We start from the raw sequence: 19,170 nt of genomic DNA, 5'->3' as shown, positions 1-19,170 counted from the left end.
TAAATCAATTCGAGTGACTCAGATAGAATTTAATCTTGATATTGGTCCCCAGAGACCAGCAAGTTTATTCTACAAAACTGCCAAGAAACAGCAGGTACTTATGACAATATTTGGGAGGTTGTGGGTGGGAGGACACAGGAAGTCTATAAATAGGCCAAGGGAATAATGGCTCCAGAGAACACTGAGAGATAGGGGGTGGGGTAAACTTGCTCCCAGATGGCTGACTATGCTGACAGGTACCTTCAGTAATTGCCTACATTTTTGCATATTTTTGCATACTTGCATGGTCTGGAGTGTCCTAGGAAATGGGAATCTTGAATTTTCATTTTCAAATATGCCAATAATGGCACATTTGTAACTTGAGATAAGCCGGTGACCTTCTTTGGGTCTCACTTTCTTCCTCTGTGAAATGGAGATTCTATCCCATTTCTGTGGGCTATGTGGCAATGAGGATTAAATGAAATAGTAGATTACAAAGATCTCTGGGAGTTTAAACTTGCTATGAAGTAAAAAAAAAATCATAATCCATAACCTAAAGAACTATTTAATTAGCTCTTTCTCTCTGAGAAACCAGGTTAATTATAACGATTCTGAATTTTTTCCTATCTTGCGATAGGGGAAAAAGCATTTAATACATCACAAAATTCCATTGAAGTTGCATAGTGGAAACCTTGTGTTGGAAAAAGGTTGTTCAACTGGATAGTTTACTTGGTACCTTCAAGGATCAAGTACCCAAAACAGATCAAGTTTGATGAGACCTCAAAGGTCATCATCGCTTTCAGCCTTCCCCAGAAAAACCCCTTTCTCCTGATGGATGGTCAACCTTCCCTGATAGCCTTGGCTTGAACATTTCAGTTGACAGCAAACTCCTTCCTGCATAGGGAAGCTATTATTTCTTTGTTGACCAGCTTCTTCCAAATGCTACAAATTTTTGTGTTAAAGCTGAAATCTGCTTTCCCCTTGGTCTTGAAATCTACCACCCACGTTCTGAACTATGCTCACAGTTCGATTGTTGTTCATTCAGGGGTCTAAAGAAAGTATCCAGGTATTCCCAGGAGAAAGCTTTTTGAGCACCATGTTGTGTTCAAATCTATACATTCTACCAACAGATGAAAGGATCAATGGAGCACAGGGAGAGAGCAGAGATTAAGAGACCTGCTAGGAGGCTATTTCAATAAATCAGATGAGTAGTACTACAGCTTCTCCCTATGCCCACTCTGTGATCTCTTTTAGGAAAGAATAGTCCACATTCTCTGCTGTCCACATCTGGGGGCTTTATGTCTCCTCTTTTTCACAGCATGGGCAATACGTTCTTCACCAAATTCTCCTTTCTATGTTACAGCTATTGCTAATATAATTCAATTAAACATATAATTATTAAGTGTATTTATTCTATGCTGGATGAGAAGTAAAGTGTCACTGAAGTTAATTAGGCTGGCTTTGGAGTCAGGTGGATATTTTTCAAGCCCTGCCCCTGACACATTCTAGCTCAGTGGAGAGGAGTAACTCATTAGACATATCAGTGTTTCAGTGACTCTCTAAGATTGTACCTTATAACCAGGTTACTTGTCTAAGCCAGATATATGATATTTTCACACTTGGACAAAAAAACCAAATGTGCCAAGTACTGTACTTGTCACTGGGGATAAACAGAGAAATGAAACCTCCGCTCAAGTGGATTACATTATGTTTTTCATTGTAGAGTCAGTAAATCATAACAAGGGTTTCAGAAGTTATTTGGTTAAATCTGTCATTTTAGATCTGAGAAAACTGAGACATAAAAAATTTAAATGATTTGTTCAAAGTCACAAAACCAAAATGCTTGGAGAAGGGGAAAGAAACCCAGGACTTCTCACTTTAGAGCTAAAGTTCTGTCTACTAGGACTATGCTACCTTCTGGTATTACCATTTTCTTGGGGAATTTTTTCACTGTAGAACAAAAAAAATTTTTTATTGGTAATTTCAAGAGCCCATTGCTCCCCTCACTCATGTCTTTCTTTTTCTTCCGAAGGTATGATCTTAAAGTAGAAGGAGAAGTGAAAAGAGCATCTATGCTTCCATATTCTTAAGTTTCAGGAATGCAGTCTGAAACATTAATGGTACCATTTAGGATTTGTCTGCCTTTGTCATTGGTTTTCATATGAATAAGCAGAAGTAGGATTGATTACTATCCATCATGTCTTGGTATGACAAATGCCTTCTGAGTAGCCATGTCAGCTCTACATAGGCCTCTTCTATACCCTTTAATACCGTGTCAGAAATCCCCACTCAGCCTCTTTTCTATCTGGGGGCAATAACAAGGCTGCTTTCTGCCTCAATGTGAGCTTGACAAGATAGCTGCAGTATCATGGAAGGGCAGCCAGACATCATCAGAGAAGTCATATTTGAGTTCCATTTCTGCAACATGTTGGCTAATTAAGTGCAAATAAGTCATTTTACTTTTTTGATTCCTATTTTCTTGGGAAAATTGGAAAAGATAATATCTGCGTGTCTTTCTTCACAGTGCTATTGTGAAGGAAGTGCTTTGCAAACTCCCAAGTTTTCTAAAAATGTAATTCCTTCATTATGGTTACATGCAAAAGAGGACATTTTTACCTTTTGACCCATCAGTTCCTTTGCTATGAATTTATTCTAAAATTATCACAGAAAACAACAAGGGCCTCTCTGTACAGAAATATTCATTGATCTTCCATTCATGATAGAAGAAAAAGGACATAACATATTTCCCACATTTGGAGAATGGCTGAATACATTTTGGCTCATTAACATAAAGGAATATTATGGTGCCATAAAAAGAATGACTATGAACTTTACAAGGAAATATGGGAAGATTTACATGGAGAGCTGCAAAGCAAGCTCAGTAGGACCAAAACTATTTGCACACTGGCTTATATAAAACAAGGAAGAGAAAGAAAAAAATGAAAGGAAGGAAATGGAAAAGAGAAAGAAATAAGGGAAAAGAAAAGAAAAGAGAGGAAAATATAGAGGAAAAGGAGAGGAAGAAAGGAAAAAATAAGGAAAATGATAGAAGAAGATGAAGAGATAGAAAGTAAGTGAGAAAAAGAAAAAGGAAGAGGGAGAGTGAGACGAAAAGGAAGGAGTGAATGAGCAAGAGAGAAGAGATAAAGCAAGGGAAGATAAGAAGAAAGAGAAAGAGATCAAGGCTGAAAAAAACCCAGTGAGATAGAAACATAGGGAGAAGGGATTAGAGTAGTAAGCAGAATCTCAGACAAACTTGGAAGGAAACTCAGAACAAGATCATGTTTTGTTATTTGATAATTCACTTTGTTCCACTCAGCTAATTGCTGAGTTTTATGCATGATTTCAGTCCTTATTTTTTTGCATTTATTAATTAATTTTGTTGACACCATTAAGTTTATTATATAATTTTTAAACTAAAAAGAAAAATAAGCATTTGGGTATATTGGTAGTACTCACTTGTCCTTTGTAGTTGGACATGGTGCTTAGTGAAAGATAGATTCTGCTAGTTGTATTGGAGGAGTCACATTCATCATCCATGACTAAACCTTATTCCTCTTCCAGAATTGTGGGTCAATTCTTCCTTTTCTTCCTTTTTACTATCATACTATTCTCTTCACAAAGTTACTGACATGAGTTCAATTCCTCTTCAATTTCTTGAACTCTTAAAATGGTTCTTTCCTTGATTTATCTCTTCTTCAAACTCACAGAATCCCAGAGTTGAAAGGGCCCTTGGAGGGCATATGGTTTAAGCTATATTAAAGCAGGAATCCTCTTTATAACAGTTGACAAACTATTATCCAACCACTACTTGAAGGGTGCCCCGATGGGAAATCACTGTCTCTCAAAGAAGTGTGTTTCATTTTCTGATCATTCTAATTATTAGCAAGTTTTTCTTTACATGTTATTTTCTCTTTATTGACCTCTATGCAACTCTACCTATTTCTACTGAATCTTTCCTTTAAGTATAAGAAAAATAAGTCTAATCCCTATTGCATATGGTAATTCTATATATATTTGAAGACAGTTGTTATATATAGTTTTCTTATATATACTTATTCTTCCCCCACTCCAATCTCCTCTTCTATAAGTTAAACATTCCTAATTTATTTAACTAGTCTTTATATGGCATGGTTCTCTGTCCGCATCTTGGTTGCTATGTTCTGAACCGATTCCAATTCATCAATGTGCATCTTAAAATGTGGCAGTACAGTGCCTAGCACATATTGATCAGTGTTTCAGAATTGAACATACTACTCATTAGAATTGCTGTGACCAGGGCTGGACAGTATAGTGCTGATGTTGTTTATCGTTTCCTTTTAAGACATTTATCACTTCTCTTGTTCTAAACACTATCTTTTTGCTAATACAACTCCAGATCTCATTATCTTTATTAATAGCTGTTTTACACTATTCGTTCATATTGAGCTTGCTATCATCTAATACTCTGAGGTGTTTTTCATGCAAATTGTTGTCTAGCAATGGCTCCTCCATCTTATATTTGGTCCATTGCTGCTTCTGTTGTTTTTTAAACCCAAAGTAGGTCTTTACATTTTCCTGTTAAATTTAATTGTATGCAACTCATCATATTAGGTCACCAAGATATCTTTGAATTTGAACTGTGTTGTCCAATGTATTGGTTCTCATTTCTCTATGTTATCATTAAAATGAATAGTTATGTTAAATATCTTCATCAGACTCCTTAAGACAATGTAGAAGAGACTAAAGCCAAGGCATGTATTTAAAGGATTCACTAGAAACATCTCTTCAGACTGATACTGATCCTTTATTCACTGCCTTTTGGATTTAGTTAATCAATCAGTTCTCAATTCACCTCACTATATTGACAGTCCACATCTCTCTGTGTTTTCTACAAGGATATAATAGCTGATTTTGGCAAATGCCTTACTGAATTCCAAGTTGATTATGTATATGATATTTCTTCCAATCATCTTTCTCATAAAAAGAAGGGCTGGCAGGAACTATTCTAAACAGTGACATACTTGCTTTCAGTGACCATTGCTTCCCTTTCTAAGTATTCACAAACCATCCCTTTTGTCAGGGCATTAAAGCGTTGTTGGATAGTGAAGCTCACCGGACTAAAATTCAATGGCTAGACCTTTTTCCTCTAAAAAAAACTATTTTCTAATAGACTGAAGAACAGAGAAATCTTTCTCAAGCCAGAGTAACCTAAGAGAGAAATCACTTACATTGTTAGCACATATAATTGGTTACTATCTTTTGGAAGAGAATGTAGAGAGTTCATACCCTATAGATCATGGGAATAACATCAGTGGTGTTCATCTCTGCTAAAGAGCAAAAATATCAATCTTTTCTGTTTTCCATCTTGAAACTGCCTATTTCTTTATCCAAAACAATCTCTGGGTCAGGCAGTTTTGGAAAAATGCTGCTTTCATATATACTTAGCCTACCATGTCTTACCTGCCAACCCACAGGCTGTTAGTCATTAACAAGCTATCAACTAACTCCCCCACACAGCACTCAATAATAAGCAATACCCATACCTCCTAGGTCACTCTGCTAAGGGAAAACGCAAAGATAGTCATGTTCAAGGGAGAGTGGAATGGAAAATAAAACTGATTAAAGATGAAAAAGAGTGACTTAAAATATATTGTGAACATCAGACTTTTATAAAAGGCCATTTCCTTCTGTGTTTAGCAGTTGACAGAAAAGCATAACTAACAGAAAATATAAGGCTATTTTTAGCCCTTTCCCCCAAGATAACGTTACCATATTTCTCTAATAAGATTTTCAAATATAAAATGTCTCCATTCATTATCAAACTGTGCTTTCATTCTTTCCATGTGTCAAATAAAGGATGGCAAGATCTAAAAGTTTATGTTTGTAGTTCTTGGCATGCAGTTTCAGCAGCTTCTGCCAACAGCTCTTTGGGTTCGGTTCCTATTCTGGAGGTTTACCTAACAATGATACTTTCTTAAGTGGTGAAGAAAGATCCCAGCCCATACCACCTCCCTCCTGCCGAGACTCCCAGTGGATGGTATGTTTGAACAGGTCCTTCCTCAGGCAGGAAGAACATTTTGCCTAGATTTATTTCTAGCACACTGAAAGTGCCAGAGTATTGCTAAATATGAGCTCGGTGAAAATCCCTATGTAAATTGTCTCTGTAATTGCAACGCAATATATTGTGAGTTCTTAACTGTAATTGTTTGCTGACAATGTACATTAGCCATTCACAGCTTGTGTCAATGTGGTATCAAGGAATTAGGGCCTTGGAATCTTTAATGCCAGTTGAAATATCACAGAACCAACTTTTGTAATAAAACTATTATTTCACTAAGAAAGGAGTCTGCCATCTTAGCAGTCACTTAACTGCAAGGCGGTGCCATTGATCATGATCAAGCATTGCATTGAGGCTTCAGTCTTACTCCAAAGAAAGACAACTATGGTGATATACATTAAGAGGTAGGAGGGATTTGGTAGGTCATCCAATCCTTCACTCTGCCCCAAAGTAGTCTGTTACAGATGGATTGCTATGGAACTTTAAGATGTCTACAGAGAAGATGGGATTCCATGCCTTGTCTTTGTTACCTGTTTGGGGGCCAAATGATATTTATCACCTGAAAGTTATTTTTTCCTATCTATCTTTTAGTCCTTCCTATTATAATGTATTTCTTTTTATTTCCACTCTCATTTTAATATAGAGAACATAGGTGGTGAACTTCTTTTGTAATACTCCTATTGTAATGATCCTTCCATGTTTAATTTATTATTTAGAGCTGTATAAAAGAGTATGATCATCAAAAATGTTATGAATCCATAGTTCTAGACTTAGCATAATGCCAGATGATTATGCACCCCTGTCCAGAGGCAGCTGTCCTTTGAAAGCTCCCTTGACCACAAAAAAAAAAAAATAGGTGAAAGAGTGAGGATAATTCAGTGCATTTCTATCACTGGAGGAAAAAACCTAACATACTTTGAACTTATCATATTGAAAATAGATTTTTAAAAATCCCTACAATTAGATATGTCCATTGGTGGCTATCTTGGGAGGTGGTAGGTAATTCATTATTGGAGGTCTTTAAGTAAAGACAAAGATGTTACAATGTAGATATCTGCATTAGTTGACTTGGGCTAAAGACTTTTGAGGTGCCATCTAATTCTGGGGTTCTCTGACTCTCTGAAACCCACTTCTTATTGAATGAGGGTTATTAGCTTATTCCCTAAAAATTTGATAGTATTCTCACTCCTTAGGGTTCCTTAAACTCACCTTTAGCCTTTCTGATGACCCCTAAACCTTCTAATTTCTCCACATTTCCACCTGCTGCAATCTTATCTTCCTTCCTTATATCCACTCAAGTGTTATACCTTCCTTGTGAATAGCCCTTGGCTTCCAAGTGGGAATGGTTTTTCCTTCCTCATCCTTCACATAGTTTTTTGTGCTTTTTGTATAAATTTAGTATTATAATTATTTGTGCATATGTATATATTGAATTCCCTACTAGAATAAGATTCAAGTGGTAAAGGATTATACTTTGCTGAATAATGTTCAAGATTTAGAATTGTAAAGGACCTTATAAGTCATTAAACCTCATTTTACCAAAGAGGACACTGAGACCAATAGATGTTAAGTGATCTGCTCAAAGTCACATAGCCAATAAGTGCTAAAGCCAAGATTCTAATTCAGATTCTATGACTCTAACTTTAGTATTCCAAGAAAATCAGTATTCCTTCTACCCCTGCATATATTTCTGTCTCTTCGGATTCTAGCAGAGTGTTCTACAAACAGTAGGCATTTACTAGATGTTGAATCAAATCTTGAACATATGTCTTGGTAGTTTATTGTATCTGTCTTATTTTCTTTGTTCTCCAAAAACCTCTCCTAGAGTTAGATCTGCTCAAGTAATAGCCAATGATATAAGCCAAGATTCTAATTAGATTCTATGCAATTAACTTTAGTGATTCAAATAGAATATAGATTGCTTCTACGGCCTTCAGTATATTTCTGTCTCTAGGATAATTGAGAGTGCAAGAAGAAGCATTTACTAGATGCCTTAATCAAATCTGTCATATGTCTTGGTAGTTTATTGTATCCTAGTCCTTATGTTTCATTTGTAATCTCCTAAACCTCTCTCCTGCACTTCCTATCATCATCACATGATTGATATCTAATAGGCAATAATACAAATAACTGATAACTATAGAATTGATGTCTAGTGATGCTTAGATAAGTACTTTGGAATAATTCAGAAGAACATGTATTATCTTAATTTGGTTCCTATATAACAACCTGTGAGTAGCTTATTTTAATCTCCTCTCTCCCTCTATCATATCAGTATTGTTAATAACAATAAAAAGAGAGTAACAAGTATTATGTAGTAGTTAGTTGTGAATAGCTCAACATTATTTTATAATGTCCTAAAATTCAATCTTCCAGATGCTTTGATTGGTCCTGGAACTTACTTGTTGGAAGATGAGAAACTGAGTCAAATAGAGTTAAACAGATATCAGAGCTGTACTTAAGCTAAAAGATATTATAGACTAGAAGAATCAATCTTGACCAGATGCTTGATTGGTCCTGAACTCTACCTTAAGATTGAGGAGTAGGGATGTGTATAGGAGTTAAAATCACTCTTGAGACTGTAGGCTGTAGATGCCTACAAGATCAAGGACTAGTGGAATTCTTGGACCAATATGACTTTCTCCTAGGAATCTGAGGTGTTAGGGGAGGCAAATCACTGCAGACTCTGGCTAGAATGCTGCAAAATACTGAGGTGGAAATTTGTAGCAGCTCATCTTTCGAATCTAGTTACAGGAGGCCATGCGACCTAGATGAGGATCTGAGGTGGAAAATAAGACCACAAACTGGGAAACCAAGAGAACTGGACATGGGAGGAGAGTTGGCTCCTGCCCATCTGCTCCTGCAGCCTGAAGTGATCAGGCCCCAACAAATCCGACCTCATCCATATAGTCCTTCTAGATCAATAGAATTTCTTTTGTGCAGACACATTACAGAGTGCCACAGTAGATAAGTCAACCAAAAGACATTGGGTCAAGTTCCTTCTGTGACACCTACTAATTGTGTAACTCTAAACTTGTCATTTAACCTCTCAATTTCCCAGTGTCTCATTCTGCTTTAGTGAAGAGAACTTTCTCCCCAGGGATCTCCTAACATATATGAGATTGCAGATTCAGACCAAATAATAAAAATGATATTTACATGGCCATTTAAGATTTGAAGAAATTTCACATATATTATCAAATAGAACAATCTTATGAGATAGCTGTTATAGGTATCATTATCTCCATTTTACAGATGAGGAAAGCAAGGTTCAGAGAAATCAATTAACTTGTCCAGAATCATCCAGTTGAGAAGTGTTTAAGGTGGAATTTGAATTCAGGACTCCCTAATTGATTTCCACATAAGACCAGATGCTACCTTACCTTTCTGGCTTCTGGGCTCTCATAAGGAGTTTGCTTAGATGATTCACATCACATTGTTCCAGGGATTCAGAAGCCAAAGGGACCTCAGAGATCAGTCTCCTATCTTAAACAGTAATATCCTTTCTACCTCTCCTAATGGGTATTCATCCTGGCCTTCAGGTCTTTGGTGATTGAATTGGTGTTTAGAAAACAATCATTTTCAAAATAAACATGTTGGAAGATATTGGATTGGGATTTTGAACTAACTACTTACCTGAAAGGAGAAAAAGAAGGGAAAATAGGAGAAGAAATAGATAAATACAAGGGGGAAAAGAAACCAATCACTGAAATTTAACCTCCAAATTAGGGAAAGGGTTAATATATGGGAGAAGGGGAGAGGAGAGATATGAGGGAGAGAAGGGAGTCAGTGGGAATAAACTTACATCAAAACAATTTAAGTAAAACTGATCAGAAGGACAAAATATTGACTTAAAAAAGTAAGGAGATTAAACATTTTTCTTAAAACCTCATTTGTCTTTTTTCCTGCCTTCCAGGTTAACAGGTTTCCAGCTTCCTGCCCCTATTGTCAGCACAGGAGTCATCCTCTCTCTGTGGCTTGTGAGTGACTATGCCGTCAGTGCCCAAGGCTTTCATGCCAACTATGAAGGTAGGCTTCTTCTCACTCAAGCTTCTTGTTGTATCTCTTCTAGCCAGCAGTGGTAAGACATGGCTTAATATGTCCTCCCAACAGGAGAATGGTGGGCTGTGTTTGCCCCTAGGCCAAAGGCACTCTAACATAGTAGTTACAGATAGTCTTCCTTCACTGACTATATCTTCTTGGTTGATGCAAGTAAGTGAAGACCATCTGGGCTGCCATCATTCTTCTATTTCTCTTGAATTTCTACAGGAAACCTTTCCCAGGTCTCCTTAATTTAAGTTCCTTCCCTTTGTTGATTATTTCCACTTTATCCTATATATAACTTGTTTGTATATAATTGAATGCATGTTGTTTTCCTTGCATTAGTCTGTGAGCTCCTGGAGATCAGACTCTTTCTTTCTTTGTTTAACAAATAATGTGTCTAGCACATAGTAAGTACTAAATAAATGTTTATTAATGATTTCTGTATGGATACCAGTGGAGAACACAAGTCTTATCTATAATAAGAAGGCATTCTAATAAACTATGTTAAGCGTCAGGATGATTCTCTTCCCCTTTCTTAGAAGCATGAGGCATGAAAGCTAAGGTTCCTTAAACAAAATCTCTGAGGTAGGACTCTGGGAGTCATTGCAAACTTGTCTCTGCCCAGCAGCTCATGATATCCAGAAATAACCCAGCCTACCCATTTCCTAACTATTGGTCTAAGGGAGGGTTGACTGTTGGCCAATGGAGCAAGCTTATCAGAATGTGATAGTGAGTCCTCCCTGTTCAAAACCCCCTTGTCTTTGGAAAGCAATGAATCTCTGGGTCAAGGGTACAGTGTCCCACTGAGGAAGTATAGATTTAAATGCTTGTGCAGATACAAAAGGGTCTCAATTACCTTTAGGAAACCCTTGTAAAGACTTCTAAGAACCAGGCAGGTTGATCCATAGCCACAACTTGGGATTCCTGATGCTATCAAACAAGCAAAAAAGTAGTCAAAGAACCTTCCTCAAATCCTTTTTTTTGTGATCTTGGGCAAGTCACTCTCAGTTTTCTCAGCTGTAAAATGAGGGAGTTGGATTAGGTTTCTGAAGTCCCTCTCAGCTCCAGATCTTTGATACAATATAGAACAAAGAGGTTGACTGAGTTTCTTCCCAATGTGAAAACTGCCCAGTCCTGACCTGTGGAGCTTGGTAGCTTTTCTTGGGCCAGGTGGATGAAATTGAAATTGGGCCCCTCGTTTAAAAACTACCATTTCCCCAACTCCACAAACTCACTGTCATAATCTCACTGAATACATTTTCTGCCTAGCAGTGAACCAAGGGAGTATATCCCCAGTCTCTCCTAGTTAAATGAGGCACCTACAGAAACAACATCTCGTTTTAGAAGTTCACTTAGTATGTCTTAGTGCTATGTAATCTGTGAAAAAACACAAAACAAAACAAAACAAAGCAAAAAATTGTAAGAGGGGCTGAAAGGGTTAAACACCCTGAAAGAGCCTTAGGACAAGGAAGGAGAATATGGCTTTTACCAAAATGCTGAGGTCAGCCTTATTCTTTCTTCCCAGGGCCCTGGTTTAGCAGCCCCTGTTCTTCTCTGGTTAATGGAGTTACAGTTGTCTCCTGTCCTTCTTCAGATGGATTACCCCAGATCTATGTATTGATGAGATGCTCAGAGTCACAAGTTAAGTGACTACTAAGATCACATAACTAGTAAATGTTCGAGACTAGATACATACTCAAATTTTCCTGGCTCTAGGGGTAGTACTCTATCCATTATGCTACTTAACTATCTCAAAGATTTAGGCCTAGTCCTAGGTTTCTCTGGCTATTGTAACTTTTTGGCCCTCCCTATCTCTTTGGATTAATTTTTATGCATCTGTACATTTTTCATCCCCAATGAATTTTTTGTTCTTTTATATTTTTTGTTTATTTTCTGAAATTCTTTTTTTTTTAATTTTGAGTTCCAAATTTACTTTTTCTCTTCAGTCCCTCCATTATATGAAGTCATGGAAAACATATTTCTGTTTTATGTAGCCATATTTTTAAAAAAAAAGGCAAAGAAAAAGTGAAAAAATATGCTTCATTCTGCACTTGAAGTTTATTAGTTCTCTTTCTCTCTGAAAGTGGATAGCATTATTCATCGTGAGTCTTTTAGAATTGTCATATCACCCCAATGTTGCTTTTTTCATGTCATCATAGCTAAAAAGTAGCCCTACCATTTGTAGTCCATGTGATTTGGAGCAAATAATTTATCCTCTCTGGTTATAAGCCCTTATCTGTGAAAAGAGAAAATTGGACTAGTTAGCTTTTGGCTCTAGATCTGTGATTTTGTGATCCCAAAGCTCTCCCAGATTTAAGAGCATTAAGCCCAGACAGGTGTCACTAAGCTGGAAAGACCTTTAGTTGAGAACTAAGGATGGCCTTCATCACTATTATCCAAGAAACAGTCTAGCCGACATTGCAAAATCTCAGCACATTGGCCACAGGGGGATGGATTTTTGAACCTTGGGAACTCTTAAAGCCTATCAGCTAAGTTGCTAAAAATTATGGACCTCTTGGGAGAAAGTGATCTGGTCACCCGAGAGTTTATGACAGAAGAGCTGAATATAATCTGATATGTGCTAGAGATTCTGAGATGTTGATTTCAAAGAATTCAGAGGAAAAAAAGGTAAACTGCCAAGACTGAACATTCTGCAGAGGGAGTTGGTCTAAGATAAGTGGGAAATTTTCAGGAATGAAATTTTATTTATTTATTTTTTTTAGGAATGAAATTTTAAATTCATGAGCAAAACAGATTCACATGGGAAAGGGACTATGATCTACATCCATAAAAGAAATACTTAACCCTGAAGAAATTATTGTTCCTTGCTCTACTGTTCACTTTGGCCCTTTCTCCCATAAAGCATGATCTATTTAAGACTGAGAAATGGGGGAAAAAATTCCAACCCTTCTCATCCCTGCTTTTTAGTTTCCTTTAAGACTCAGCTTAGGTGCTACTTCCTACGAAGACACACCTCTTGATTCCCCTGGAAATTAATTTTCTAGGAATTTCTTTGTATCTGATTAGTTTATATGCCTATTTTATATTTGTGAATAAGCTTTTCCCCCATGTAGAAGCTAAGATCCTTGAGGACAGATACTGTGCCACTTTTCTTGGTCTTTGGATCTCCAGAGCCAATTACAGTTCTTGTTACATGGCAGGTGAAAATAAGAGGGTGTGGAATTAAAATGTAGTTGAACAAATAAACATATAAAGTGATTTGCAAAGTTTTAAATGCTAAATAATATTAGCTATGATTATTGTAATTCTATTAATCTAGACAACAGTGAAAGAGAAGGAATACAAAAGATTCTTGCCAGCATGTTTAACCAAGTCTCAGGGTAGAAGAGTCCAGAGGCATCCACAGTGATATTTGGATTAGCTCCACAGTGAGATTTGAGTTAAATCCACTTTCTCTGGGTTGTGGTTTTTCAGTTACTCACTGACTGATAGATATAGGGCAAGGTAACCATTTATACTATCTATGGCTTCATTTCTTCTTGGGATTGCTTGTGAAACTAGCTCAGGAGAACCACCAAATCAAGGTCATCCAAAGTTCTGAGACCTAGAGAAATGTAGCCACTAACTTTCAAGGGCTCAGAATCACAGTTCATCTATCAAAGTTGTTGGCAGTGATTGTACCACCTGAAACTCTAAGGAGGGACTCCATGCTGCCTTCCCCAGGAGAGGGAAGAATGGCCCAGGCATCCTGTGGGAAAGCAGAGAGAATGGGGCCCAACTAGAGTTTTTCAAAGAAATTTTGACACATTCTTTATTCTCTGTGCCCTGCAGGAGACTAGTTCTAAGGCTGCTCTTGGGGGACCCAGCAAAGCAGGACCTTTGACAAAGCTCAGTCCTGGAAGCAGAAGAGAGCTTTGTTTTTCATGATGTGGGAAATGTGCTCTTCTCAGCAGTGGAAAACAGGGTCAGGTTTGATGTTGCCTTCATAGGGATGTGAGGAACACCTCACATAACAATATATGAACCAGAGGGCTGCAGGCCTCTGTCTTTCAAGAAAGGGCAATATAAGCCTTTTATTTATCCACACAATATGGAGCAACTCTCCTTCCATCTCCACCCACCCATCCCAAGTTCAGATTAATGTCAGGAATGGGTTATGTGATTCTTCTTCAGGAAATTAACATTTTTCTTCTGTTTTCCTAAATGGGTTTCCGAGATCCCCTACAGATCTTGACTTACAGGGGAATATCAGCCAGTAGGACTCTGCTGAGAGAGTCAGCTTTTACTCCACATTGACCACATGCCTATGGTTTGAGGTGACCAAGCCATGCTCCTAAATGTGGACTTTTTGTCCCTCTTGACAACAGGACATCCAAGTTTGTCAGTAACTCACCACATCTCTTAACAGCTTTTCTTCCCCTTTATATCCCTTTTCTAGTATCCTTCTTTCCTCTTTCTCTCTCATCTTCAGATCATCTTTCTTTTGTTATTCTTATTTCTTCCTACCTTTCTCATTCTTTCCTCCTTTTTCTCTCCCCACTTCTTTTCTCCCCCGTTTTTTTTTTCCTTAGCTAGTCATGTTTACTTCCTTATTACATTTCTTCATTACCAGGAAAGTCTTCTGGAGGTTGGGCACTGTGGTCTTTCCTATTCACTTCTTCTTTTTCTTTGTCTTTGGCTATCTGTCTCCTCCCTTGTCATTCTCTTGGAATTCTCCTCTGATTATAGTGAGGGCATGGCCCTCCAACCCAGATTTATCATATCTCAAGAGCCATCCTTTTGCTTATTCTCTGCCCTGAGACTACTATCCTTTCCAAAATCATTTCTTTGGAGGATCACCCCGCCCCCAAACACAATCCCTTGGAAGATCCTTGCCCAAGTCAAGGTGTCAACCAAATTTTAGTAAGTCTTTAGAGGTAAACTGAGAAATCACTGATTATTCTCTTGGGTGCTTCTGGCATTTCTCTCCTTTTCAGTGGCCTTCTCCTTCTAATTAGCATGTGGTCTATTTTCTATTTGCATTTTAATAGGGGACTCTTATCTAACAAAAAGCCTTTCAGGCTAAAAGGAGCCAAGTGGAATTTCAGGCTGGCAAAGTAGACATTTTGAGGCCATCTTTTTGCCAGTAACCCTTCTATCACGCCATAGGGACAGCTGGCTATAAACTACACTTTTATGCTCCCTCATCTCAGCAAGTGGTGAAGAATGCCAGTGAGATCATCGACTTTTCAGACTGAAAGTAGGGTGAATGTTAGGGACCCCTTCCATCTTTTTATGAAATTTCTGTTTTCCTTCAGGAATTCCTCCACCCTCACCCACCCAGAAGAAGAAATATGAATGATCCTGAGTTGCTAACATCATGCTTTTTAATATTAGATTTGCATTTTCATTCGCCAGAAGGCTCATTTTCTTCATTCAGAGTATTTTGTCTACAAGCATCATATGCTGCTGCCAGGTGAGCAAGGGTATCAGGGCTGTGGCCTTGTTTGCCATTGTATTGCCATATTTTACTTGTAGGCATGGTTACCAGAGAAGGAGACTGGCTTTGCCTCTCTATTATCCTATTTTTATCCAGAATAGCATGCTTTATTAAATTAGCTCAGCATACAACACCACATTCATTCAGAATCAGGTATTTTAAAAGATGCATTTGTAGAACAAGATTAAGGAAATAGACTCTCTAGCTGTAATCACTAACCCCACTAATTCTTAACTATTCTGAGTTTGTTCTAATCAGTAATCCTGTTCTTTTTTTTTTTTTAAGGCCAAAGTTATTGCCACAATAGGCCATTTTAAGGCTACATTTAAACTCTGGAGGAGCCACTAAGAAGTGGATAAAGTAAAGTAAGAACAACAGTTCTGATCCTGCTTCTGACATATATACTGTTCCTGTGATCCTGGATAAATTATTCAATTTTCTGTTCCTTTGCCAACTCTTGAAAACTCTAAGATACAAACTGGTCATCCATTCACATTAGAGAAAGAGAATTTCCACATTGGGATATCATTACACTTGTGAAATCTTGATTCTGGATAAAAATGTTTTCCAGGGACTGAGATCCAATGGCAGTTCTAGGTCCCAGACACTTTGTGAGAGAGAAAGGTTTTTATTATAAGAGAAAGGGATAATGCTCATAGAATCAAAAGCAGTTAAGAAAGGACAAAGATCATAGGAATGGTCTAACTAATCCAATCTTTCCTCATATAGTAGATTAATGTCACTCTTTTCTTATATAGCAAATTAATGCCAGAACTCAAATCTGGGTCCACTGACTTCAAATGTGGAATTCTTTCCGTTACATCAAGATAGGTGCCAGACATCCCTCAGCCAGGCTGCTGCCTGTCTTTTCTATGCCAGGCTAGCCCTTAAATTCCTACTCCTGGTTATTGAGGTAATCTGTGCACCCAGGCCAAAATCCTGGCATCTTGGCTCACCTGGCAATGCTTTCTGGCTTATGATTTATGACTAATGGCATTGGGTAGAGCCTTCCAGAGTAACTCAGCCATGGTGTGGGGATTCTGAGAAACTCTGAAGCCTAAACCTTTTACTGCTGGAACTTAGATTTGAACTTTCATTTGATCCTAGGAGAAAATTACTATAAGGTTTTAAAAAATGTTATCCACTTAATTGATTGCTTAGGCTAAGATAAAGGGTGGGGGGAAGTGTGGTCTGGCTTTCAGCACAATCTCCAAGATTCTTTTGTTTCTTGATAAGGCTGCTGGCTTGATTCCCTCTGAAGCCCAAGAATGAGACTCCATCATGAACCTAAACTCCCATCTTGATCCCAGACAAGCCCTTCTTCATGGCCCCAAACTTAGCTATTTATCTTTCCTTAGAGTGACTCGACCCTATGAGAAATCTCAAAAATATGTACCAGTGGTTATAAGAGTTTTGGGTAAGAGAGTACATGTAGTTCAATATAGCTTTTCTTCACCAATGCAAAACAATTCAAAGAAAAAGTTCTGTAAAACATCAGCAGTTTCATGTTTAGGAGTTTGTGGAAGGGAGGAGATGCCCAAACTCTAGTGGTAGGGTCTGAGTGGACACTGGGAGATCATATTGAGTTTGCTGCTAGGTTTTCTGCTTCTTCTTGTTCCTAGTTCATTACTGGCTTTTGGGACAGACAACTTGGAATATAACATCACTCTCCTGAGCATGTGGCCTTGGCCCACAGTGTTGTGTGGCCACTTCGTGAGTATCCTTTTAGCCACTGATTGAAATGAAGATGGAAATGGAGTGTGCAAGAGGAACCCCTCTGAAAGTGAATTCTGTACCATATTAGTAATTAGCCTTAGAGGACAACCTTTAGAGGACACAAAGAATTGCTTTCTTTTTCCCCTTTCAATTATATCTTTCTTTGCTTCCCTTTCCCCTATGATCATTTTTCACTCTTGACCCTTCTCTGCTCATTGTCCATTCTTCCTTTCTCATTCTCCTCTCACTCTCTTCACTCTTTCTCCTTTCTTTTCCTTCTCTTCTTCCTCTTTTCTCATTATTCTCTCTTCTTTCCTCTACTTTATTTTTTCTCTTTTCTTTTTCTTCTACTTCCATCTTCTTTTTCCTTCCTTTTGAGCTCTTCCTCTTATCTTACATCCTCTCCTTTTCCCTTCCTCTTCCTTCTTTCTTCCATTTTCTCTTCTTACTCTTCCCCCTTCTCCCTCCAATTCTTCACTCTCCTTTTCTTCATCTTTCCACTTTCTCTTTTCTTTTCCTTATTTTCTTTCACCCTTTCCTTCCCTTTTTCCTGTTCTCTCCATCTCACTGTCTCTTTCTGTTTCTCTCTGTCTCTTCAACTCACTAAAAGTAGAATTTACTTGAAAGAGGCTGTGTTTTGACCTTTTTCCAATCCTGAGTCTTTTGGGATGAAAGTGGAGTGGAAAGTGATATTTAACATCAGGCTGGGCTTATGAACATACTAACTCCCTAACAGAAATTTTCTATCTAGGACTATTGTTTGGAAGTTACATTCAGAAAAATAACTGCCATCTACTTCACAGGAAAAAAAATTTAGGGTCTGAAGGAAGAATTTCCCTTTGAAGAGGAGATTAGATTGACAGTCTACCTTGAGACTGAGGTTTGCTTTCTGTAAAACCCATGACGTATTTCTTGGGAAATACTAAAAGGTATATCTTCTATGAATTGATGACATTAATTCAGATCAGATTCATTCATTCAAAATATGGTTCAACACATTTTAGGAAGAGTATATGACAGAGTGAAAAGAATGCTGTTCTAACTGGATTCTAACTCTCCATTGACACTTGACAGCTGTGTGCCAATGGGCAAAGTTATGAACATTTCTAAGCTTTAGTTTCTGTATTTGAAAAAAGGAGAAAGGGTAAAAATAGCAAGTATTAAGTGCATATTATGTATCCAGATAAGACTTGACCTGGACAGAAGACAATATAACTATCACATTCCTTTAATTGAATACTAGATTATGCACAGAGTAGTGTTGGAATAGCTTTTTAGGCCTTCATCTTACTTATACTGCTGACTAATATTGATTGAAATTCACTAAAAATCATGTACTGCTCCAAACCTGTTTAAAACTTTACATTTATGCAAATTAAATTTTATATTATTAAATTTGGACTATCTTACCATGTCAAGGTATTTTGGGATACAGATTGTATCACTTAATATGCTAGCTGTGTCATCAGAAAATAAAACATTCATTCTTTCTGTGTTTTCAGTCAAGTCACTGATATTGTTATGCAGTCAAAATGTCAATTGAATAGTACCATGGACAGACCCCAGAGGTACTCCAAAATAAACCCTTCTCTGTGTTTATACTGACCGTTTTTTAGGTCTGATCATTTAGCCAGGTCCAAATCTAAACAACTTGACTATTAGTTTGCCATGACTCTTCATATTGTGTATAAGATAAGTATGGAATATTTTGTTAAAATGCTGAAAACCCAAGTATAACTATTTCTATAACATTTCCCTAGTCTAATTCCTAGTCAAAAAAAAAGAGAGAGAGAGAGAAGGCAAGAAGTCAGGATGAAGGAAAAGAAAGAGAAGGAAGGAAGGAAAGAAAGAAGAAAGGGAGGGAGACAGGCAAGAAGGAAGAAAGAAGAAAGAAATGAAGAAAGAAAGAAAGAAAGAAAGAAAGAAAGAAAGAAAGAAAGAAAGAAAGAAA

General features: G+C 37.5%; 1 protein-coding gene across 1 annotated transcript in view; it reads left to right on the top strand.

Annotated features, from left to right (window-relative positions):
• CSMD2 (CUB and Sushi multiple domains 2) overlaps nucleotides 1-19,170 on the top strand; it is a 994,819-nt gene that overhangs the window by 191,460 nt on the left and 784,189 nt on the right. The window contains exon 3 of the mRNA XM_031962095.1: nucleotides 9,936-10,048. Within this exon, the coding sequence (XP_031817955.1) occupies nucleotides 9,936-10,048 (113 nt within the window). The remainder of the gene's footprint in view (nucleotides 1-9,935; nucleotides 10,049-19,170) is intronic.

Source organism: Sarcophilus harrisii, chromosome 3 (genome assembly GCF_902635505.1).
Source record: "Sarcophilus harrisii chromosome 3, mSarHar1.11, whole genome shotgun sequence".
Taxonomy (NCBI): Eukaryota; Metazoa; Chordata; class Mammalia; order Dasyuromorphia; family Dasyuridae; genus Sarcophilus; species Sarcophilus harrisii.
Note: the sequence above shows the minus strand (reverse complement) of the source record. Positions and strands in the feature narration are given on the sequence as shown.